General features: G+C 42.4%; 1 protein-coding gene across 2 annotated transcripts in view; it reads left to right on the top strand.

The window, feature by feature from the left end:
* Positions 1–874: 874 nt before the first annotated feature.
* The window catches only part of emilin2a (elastin microfibril interfacer 2a), a 19,386-nt gene continuing 10,825 nt past the window's right edge, over positions 875–9,435 (top strand). For both annotated transcript variants that reach the window (XM_034887053.1, XM_034887054.1), the window contains exons 1-4: positions 875–1,161; positions 1,785–1,910; positions 3,578–3,765; positions 4,265–6,187. In XM_034887053.1, the coding sequence (XP_034742944.1) occupies positions 980–1,161; positions 1,785–1,910; positions 3,578–3,765; positions 4,265–6,187 (2,419 nt within the window). In that variant the 5' untranslated portion in view covers positions 875–979. The remainder of the gene's footprint in view (positions 1,162–1,784; positions 1,911–3,577; positions 3,766–4,264; positions 6,188–9,435) is intronic.

The raw sequence follows: 9,435 nt of genomic DNA on the forward strand, positions 1-9,435 counted from the left end.
GTCAAAAATTTAAGGCGGAAAAGCCCAAAAAATCTTTAAAAAGAAAAAGGAATCTCCCTTGGGTATGTGTCTCCTTTTTTGTTATTCTTCCCATATATATATATATATATATATATGTATATATATATATATATATATATATATATATATATATGTGTGTGTGTGTGTGTGTGTGTGTGTGTGTGTGTGTGTGTGTGTATGTTACCTGACTGACTATCTAACTGACTGGGGAAAAAGTCATACAGTGTGCACCCTGAGAAACTGCTTAAGGCCATCTCACAAAAAAGAGATACATTCACAGCACCACTTTGTGCTTGGAAATCTCATTCTCACACTTTCATGCATTGCTAAAGCACAGACAATGAATTCCTGTCTCAATTGCTGTGAATAGAATTGAAGCTCTTGTGTAACTAATGTCCTACTTTCTGTCTCCCTCCACATTAAGATGTTGCTCAGCAAATAGCTCAGAATTTTCTCAGTGCAGAAAAGAACCCCCATATCCCCACTCAGCAACAGAGCAGACATAATGTAAATTACTACTGTTATCCCTGGCCATGAATATCATCAACACTACCACTACACACAGCTCTTTCAACCCTGGGGGTTACGAGACATTATCCTGTTATGTTCATCAGTGAGGTGTTAATTATTTGGCTGATGGCAAATAAAAGACGTAATCAACTTGTATCCCAACTCCTTTCTGATGGCAGCATCATCTACATTAATCTACTTATTCAAGGAAAACAGTAGGCCTACCACACAGCAAACACCTTTTGAGCTTTAAACTTTTTTTTAAAGGCTGGGCCCAGTTTTCTTTTCTGGTGAATCTTTGGGAGGAGGGTGTTGGCCCCAAACGTCATTCCAAGGGAGTTTCAGTGAATGTGGACTTCCCCCAACTTGGAGTTTAGTTACTGGAGCAATGTGACTGTGTTGTTTGAGAACGTCGCGCATAATAATAACATAGTGACCCTCTTTTTCTATGCTAGGGATATTTATTTCAAGGCGTTTGTTAGGTATGAATTGCAGGAGTGGAGAGATGGACTGGCGGTGGACAGTTTTCACACTGTTTTTGAACTTTCACTTCACTAACGGGTCTCCCTCCTCTTATGACTTGTTCCAAGGGTCTCCGTACACTGGAGTGGTACACAGACACAGAAACAGGTAAGAAATGGCTTGTTACACTTATATGGCCAAGAATTTGAACTTCTCGGTTTTTGTTAAAGACATAATAACCAGTTCAACACGGCCGTTTCTTTAACCCAACTTTTCCTGAATGTGAAATATGTGCGCTTTTGTTGCTTAGTTGCCAATAACAAAGCGACAAAGTCCAAACTTCTCATTTATCGGAATGACCACCTCGGAGGTTTAGACTTATGGTCATTTATGTAGCCTGTGAACATTCGCTGGGCTTTTATCAGCCTGTGGCTAAAATTGGCTCGAGTTTGCCAGTGTCGCCAATAGGTGATAACATCCAGATAAACGATGGAATGTCAGTGATTACTCCTATGTGTACAAGGGACCATTACTTCGTTTGCCACTCTCTCCAGATAAACCAAAATGGGCTAATAAGTAAGACAAATCTCACTGAAATGACGCAATCTTTAGGAAAAGCGTCCTGAAAAAGACCGAATTGTGATCCTAAATCAATAAAAAAAAAAATCCTTATTTAAAAACTAGTTATGTTATTTTATGCACATTTTTCATCTAACATGTTGCTGATATCTTTTGGGATAGGCTAGCCTATATCTTTTGAAGCTCTTGTTTATCACTGCCTCTCTCCTCAGGAACTGGTGTGCCTATGTGGTGCGCAGGAACGTTAGCTGTGCCGTGCAGGGGAGTGTAGAGAGCTTCCAGGAGCCCGTGGTGGTCCCCTGCCCAGCCTACCGGACCGACTGCCAGCAAAAAGTGACGTGAGCACCCGAGGGGAAAGGGGAAAGGGGCGAGGGTGCATGCTTCAGTGTATGAGATAGACTGGAGTTCAAATACAAAATGGTTCTCGAGACCTGGTTCTCATTGAATGGTTCTCACAGTGGCCTTAGAAACTCCATTGGCAGAAATGTGTACTGTTATTCATGTTTTTTTGGAGTATTGACCAAAGCCAAATGCAATAGTCATTTAGCTTAATCAGCTCCTCTGATATAATGACACATAGGCTACCTTACATCCTACAGTATCTTTAAAAAAAGAAAATGACACTAATGAACTGTAAACAGTGTCTGAAATTGTAAGAAAATCAGCTCATACCTGGGACAGATACCCTTTCTCTTAGAGGGTTGGGTTAGAGGTACTCAGTTATCTGAGTAAGCTAGGGGACTGCTGACCTTCCAAGATCATAAATGGAATGGTCACTAAATGAAAACAGTTAGACATTTGGTTTAGTTCTGAATATTTCTTTAACATTCAGACCACTGTTGCCTTTTACCTTTTTGATTTACTATATGTTACAATACACTTACAGAGGGTTCACAGCTGTTGATATGTCATGAACAGGTGGTCTGCAATATAACAAAACTCAATGTCCTGTTGCAGCCTTTATCAACATGCAAAAATAATAGACATTTCTATCAACTGATTTGGAAACCACATCAAAAGGAACCTCATCCAAGTTGTATTCTGCTTTCACTCTGGCTGAATGATAAACAGCTGTGAACAGGGAAGGAGATTTATTATCAGAAAATCTGAACCTGATAACTTAGAACTTGGTAACTGAGATGAACAAAACAATCTGCTCCTCTAATGGAGTAATTGATTGTTGTAAATGGAAGTATCCAGTAAGTGCATGAGCAACAGTTGTCATCAATTCTGTACTGGAACATGTGTTGCAATTTAATATTTTAGCTCTCTGAATCATTATGAAACAACACATGGTATCTGTGGTTGAGCATTGTGATCGACTTACACAAACACATACACAAGAGCCACTGTGTTGTGGAAAAGATCCCTGGCAACAGACAATTCTAAGGTCACAGGCTCACATTTCCACATTTTTGAGTAAAGCAAGAAGAGTTGGCAGTGAGAAGAGACACCTCAAGTTGTTCCATTTTAGTTATTACATGATGTGCTGGCTTTATCTCTTGTGAGGATGAGATTTGTTAAGCACACATAGTTGATTACAGCCATTGTGTTAAAGTTTTCAGTTTCCTGTCAAGCTAGAACAGTGTTATCAGTGAGGGTGTCAGTTGGGGAAATGTGCAAAGATGATTGTTTCAGTTATTAACTTTCCAGATGTTCTGCATGAAATGACCCCTGCCTCAAGGGAAGTGATGTCATCTGTTGTTTCTTTGGAAACTGCTTGCAATGGCTAGAAAGTTGAAATGTTTATCAAATGGGGAACAGAAGAGAAGCTAAAAAATGTTCCAAAAGGTTTCGGTGACAGTTTCTAATAAAAAATATGTATTAAAGGAACAGTGTCTTCCCTTCGGAATGGCAGAGTGGATGTAGAACAAACAAACAAAAATACAGGAATAACATTTCACAAATGGTCTGGGTTTGATATTGGAAAAAAGCGCAGTGTTCCCCATTTTATATTCATGTTGGGATTGAGATTTAAAAAACCCTACTCTACCTTGTTTTACAGATACCAAAATCGGTTTCGTTCCACGTACAAGACTGCCTTCAAAACAGTCACAGAGTTGGAGTGGAGATGCTGTCCTGGTTACCAAGGTGTGGACTGTAAAGACGTAAAACCACCCCTAGACCGACAAACCGTTCAGGGAACGCAGCCTTACCTCACACCAAATCCTGGATATACCAGACACATACAGAGTAAGACTCCATTTCATGTTCTATATTAGTTTTTTTTTCCTTCAATGTATGCTAAAAATCAATGTATTTCCAAATTAATTACCACTAACTAGAGCTGGGCAATATATTGATATTATATTGATATCGTGACATGAGACTAGATATCGTCTTAGATTTTGGATATCGTAGTATCGTAATATGGCATAAGTAGTGTCTTTTCCTGGTTTTAAAGGCTGCATTACAGTAAGTGACGTTATTTCTGAACTTACCGAATTGTTGTAACTGTTATACTATTATTTGCCTTTACCCACTTAGTCGTTATATCCATATTACTGATGATCATTTATCAAAAATCTTATTGTGTAAATATTTAGTGAAAACACCAATAGTCAACACTACAGTATCGTTGCGGTAGCAATATTGAGATCAATCGCTAACTTAAGCTAGCTTAGTGTTATTCTGCCCAAAGAAGGAGAGAATCTAAATGATAATAATCTAATAACTTATTTTCTGATCATAGGGCCAGAGCGGAGAGAGACAGGGCACCATGAGACGAGGCATGGTGGGACAGATAAGGTGCGTCTTCTGGAAGGTGAAGTTCAGCGTCTGTCTCAGACAGTCCTTGATCTCCAATCTGCTTTGACAGGGTTAACCGCCAACCTCCGCACAGAGCTGCAGGAAGACACAAAGAAGATACTGATGACACTTCTCAACAACATGCGTCCACCAGACAGTGCTACGGTTGTAGGCACGGAGGAGAACCCGGCAGTGCTGGATGGTCATCAGACTACTAAAGGTGGGATGGCTGGAGACAACGCTATAGAAAAAATAGTGACCCGGTTGGACGATATCGACAACGAACTGAAAAGCAAGGGTGAAGCTCTGGAAGACCTTAGAGGAACCATGACAAGTCACGAGGGGCAGATCCGCGTCCTGATGGATGCCTCTCAATCCCAGAGTCCAGTCATAGCAGAGTTTGATGTTATACAGACCTACGTTGATGGAAAAATTGAGAAGTTGAAGAAGGAGCTAGACCAGAATGTGGAGGAACAGATGGCCAAGCTGCAAAGCTCATGCAACGACAAAATCAAGACCTGGGAAGACAACCGTGATCAAGGTTTGGCTAGTCTGACCAAGCTGGTAGATACCAAAGAAGCTGATCTGAGAAAGGAGATTCGAGCACTACGTCTGGACATGGCTGCCGCAGATGGACCTATAAGAACTCAAAGGCAGACAGATCCGTTCAAAGTAGAGGAGGATCGGAGTGACCATAAAGACCTTTGGCGTGAGATTGATCGTATTGCAGAGGCTCACCGCATCCTGAATGTCCGCATTGACAACGAGTTAGGGCACCTGTCTGAACCTCAAGAAGACAATGATTTCAGTCTAGTGGTGGAAGAGCTGGAGGCACGCATTAATATCACAGAGCAAAATGCAGAGACTCATTGTTTCTATATTGAAGAGAAGCTGACCCGTACGATTTTGGACGAAGTGGCAGCACTCCGGCAGCTTCTGGAGGAGCGTCTGAGTGGCATGGAGAACCAAATGTGGAATAGCTCCTTCCCTGGAATGTCCGTTGACTCCATGAATGCCATCCAGACAGAAGTCAACGACAATAAGTTCCTATTGCAAGGTTTGGATGAGAAGGTCAATGCTGTTGGAGAGTTGTGCTCTGCAGGATGTTCAGGCTCAGGACTTAGTGTAGGTGCAGTGAGTTCATCACCCACACCTAAAGGTCTAGAAAACATTTTGAAGGACCTGAGTCGATATAGGAATGACTTGGATGTTCTTAACACAGATGTCAGGGCCAACACGGACAAGCTCGGGCAACTGGAGGTCATTTTTGAAAGGGAGTCAGTCGCAAATATGGGACAAGTCAAGACGATGGAGGACTTCCAGAAGGGATTGATTAATCTCCAAGATAATGTGCTTGGTCTGGCTGGTGCTGTTACCGGGTTAAGTGACTCAATAAGCAAATACAACCAGGATATGCACAGAATAAACTCCACATGCTGCCATGCAGAGCAGAGTGGCACTGGGAGTCCAGCAACACTCAGTAGCCAGGCAGATGACACCAGGCGTCAGGTGGAGGAGCTGGGTAACAGACTTGATACGCTCAGTAAGCAGGTGTCATCTGAACTGAATCAATGTAGACAGAATACACAGGGTGTTTCTGATGACATCTCTACTGTGAATGGACGTGTGAGCAGAATGGAAAAGGTGTGTGGAAGGCTAGATGGGGTTTCTGCAAATATCAGAGAGCTCAAAGATGGACTGGAGAAACATGTAGTTGGTCTGCGGGACTGTGTGTACAGGATGAACGCCACCTGTGGAAACCACGGCGCGGACATCATTGCACTGCAGAATTCCTTGCAGAGGTTCCATACACAGCTGTCTGCGATGGCCAAACATGTACTGAAAGATGTCACCGCCAAAGAGCCAGGTGAGTTGGTGGTTTGGTGATGGTTATTTGCTTCATTGGGTATCTGTGGTAATGTCTTCAGAAGGAAATGACAGGAATGATCAAAGGGCCTCTTTGGCTTTCACTGACATCAACCAAGTCATTGTTTGGTCATATTTATCAATATTTATTGAATGAGCAGATCGAAAACAATACTCAGAACATCAGCTAGCCAGCAACAGTATGAACTGATTATTATGTGAATGCTGAATGTGGACAGCATTTGTGTTTGGCTCTGACCTTGTCATTCCCCAAAATGAAGCAGCCAGGTCAGCACAGCAGAGAGTTGTGGATGACGGCAATAACTTCCAACTTAGGGGAATGTAGACTCAGAGCCTACAGGTGGATGCTAAGGTGGAGGTGGGGCTTTTGAAAGTGTAGAAGCAGTGCTGTGGCAGCAAAGGACAGCATGGGACTTGTGTGCAGAGCAATGCTTAAGGACACCACAATGAAAAAGGAGTGCACTGCATTTACGTTGCAATTAGAAGAGTATGCTCAACATAAAGCCACAGCCAGCACCAGGCTGCTTTAGCTCGGCATAAAGAGTGGAAACAGCTGAAAACAACCAGCCTGGTATTGTCCATTGTCCATTTAGGCCAACCGGGTGCTGCTGGCTGTAACTTTATTTGGAATTCCCTCTAACTTCCAGCAAGAAAGCAAACAAGCACATTTATTATTTTACCTTATACTTTTCAGTGTAGCCGAAAAGATGTGCCGTATAACTGTAATTAGATATAGATTGAGGCACAATTTCGCCACTCAAAATTCTATGGATTCTCCCGATAGCGCAGTCAGGCACTGAAATTACTAAATATACAAAACTCCTTTGCAACTTCCTCTCCAACTTCCACCATATCAGTTGATCAAGTGGGATTAACATCTGTGTAAACACAAACTTTTCCTGAAGATAATCCTCCATATAATGCATTCTGCTTGCTTGGCCTACATGGAGGCTTGGAGGGAAGAATCAGATCCCATTAATGGCCACAGGGTATTTCCCTGAGAGGGGGGACACGGGTTAACTGGGCTTCCCATGCTTGCCTTGAATATGTCATTCAATATGTCCCAGCACCAAGAGGCAGAGGCCCACATTGGAAACTTCCTGTGACTTAAATTCATGTTTTCCTAGGAATTCCCCAGTTTTTTAAGAGGAATTAAAGTTTGACATGCCGTGGTCAGCCCCTCCTAACTACTCTTATGATTTACTCGCACTGTTTTGTGCCTCACTCTCCCAAATATCAGAACACCAGACAGGCTGGTCCATCCACTCCCTTTATGAACATGTAAGGTCTTCTTTCTTGCACCGTGATAACAAAGCTTGTTTACACATACCACCTAACTGGATCTCAGTTCCCGGTCTCTCAGTACACAATTAAATACAAGCACACACACACACACACACACACACACACACACACAGGTTCACACACAATACACACCTCTTTCCCTTTATACATGAACACATACCAACCTCCAGAGATTCCTGTGACCTCAGTCTGATGTGTGAAGTCTGGTCCTCATTAAGGGCCCTGACTCACTGCTGGAGCCAGTCTTGATGGAGAGGGGAGAAGCATGGCTCCACACCCAGGACCAGATGTTTCGACTACCCTCAGCTGTGATGTCATGATTAGGGCCCCATCACCAGTGCCTCCCTTTCTTAAACCATCGTCCAAAACAATGGTATAGGAGGGACCTGAGGAAAAAGAAGGGCAGATGGATTAATGGTTGTGGAGTAGAGAGACAGAGCGTGAAGGCATTCCGTATTCCATTTCAGTCTTTGCCAAATATAGGCAGATATTTCCAAACTGGGACAATTGATTTCATTACTGTGGCCGTAACATTGCACCTCTGCCCAGCATTAAATCCGACAGATATGGGGCGGCCTCTAGCTCACCCAGTAAGAGTGTTTGCCCCATGTTGGCTGAGTCCTGCAGCGGCCCGGGTTTGAAACAGACCGGTGGCCCTTTGCTCATGTGTCATCCCGCATCTCTCTCCCCCTTTCATGTCTATCCACTGTCACTAAAAATAAAGGGAACCCCCCCCAAAAAAAGAATCTAACAGAATTGGGCCTACTGCAGCATGACTGTGAAACATGATTGTCAGAATTCTTACTTAATTAGATGTTGAAATATCCCAACATGAAATTCTAGCTTTCATCCATGTGAGTTATTATAGGATGTTATTGGAAATATGTTTAGTCACTTTCTTGCTTGGAGTTAAATTAAGAGATTGTTACCACTCACATTTCCGTTTGCTAAGTTTGAAGCTACTGCCAGGAGCTGGCAAATTTATTAGCATAAAGACTGGAAACAGAGGGAAACCACTAGCCTGGCTCTCTCCAAAATAAATCAAATCCTTCTACATGCACCTCATGCAAGCTCACTAATGAATATGTTATGTAGTTTTTTGTCAGGCAGCCGGTCTGTTACATAACCCTCAGCAAATTGTTGTTTTTACCATGTGGTTTTTGTACCGATTAAACCATTTTTTGGGGTACCTTTGGGCTAGTCTATATCGTTTTGCATTCCACTTCTAGGATTGCTCAGGTGCTGCAGAAAATGAATTCAAATGTCATTTAACCGGAGCATGTTTTCCTCCCATCCCTGAATGTTGTGGACCAGAGCCAGGCAAGCAGTCTCCTCCCTTTCACAGTCTTTGTGCTAAGCTAAGTTAGCGGGCTGTTGTTATAGCTTTATATTTATTGTACAGACATGAGAGTGGAGAGAAAGCACATTTTCCCTTAATGTTGATCTTTTCTTTTTAAGGGCCAATATGATATTCTCTCTCTGCATGCTCATAGTCTGTATCCTAAATCCCACAGGAGAGGGAGTTGGACTGTGTGACTGAAGTAGCATGATGATTTAACGTTTTCCTTACATTTGGAAAAGAAAAAAAATGGCATAAATGAAGATTTTTTTTTTTTTTTTTTATCCATAAAAGATCCCAGCTCTGTGGGTGTGGTGGTGGTTGAGAGCCTACTGAAATGTTTCCTCTAGGCATTTGAGCTCATATTCTACTCAGTCATATGAAGCCCCTGAGGAGGCTGTGAACAGATGAGGTTTTGTAATAGCATAACTGAGAGATTAACTGGAATAGCTTTGCCTTCACAATATGACTGCTGAATGGAATTGTGTGACTTCAGTTTTAAAATGTTGGCACGGCTTCATCCACAGCCGCAGCTGCTGCTGCAGGGGTCTGTTGCTACAGTGTGTGTGTGTGTGTGTGTGTGT

The sequence above is a fragment of the Etheostoma cragini genome, chromosome 12 (assembly GCF_013103735.1).
Source record: "Etheostoma cragini isolate CJK2018 chromosome 12, CSU_Ecrag_1.0, whole genome shotgun sequence".
Taxonomy (NCBI): domain Eukaryota; kingdom Metazoa; phylum Chordata; class Actinopteri; order Perciformes; family Percidae; genus Etheostoma; species Etheostoma cragini.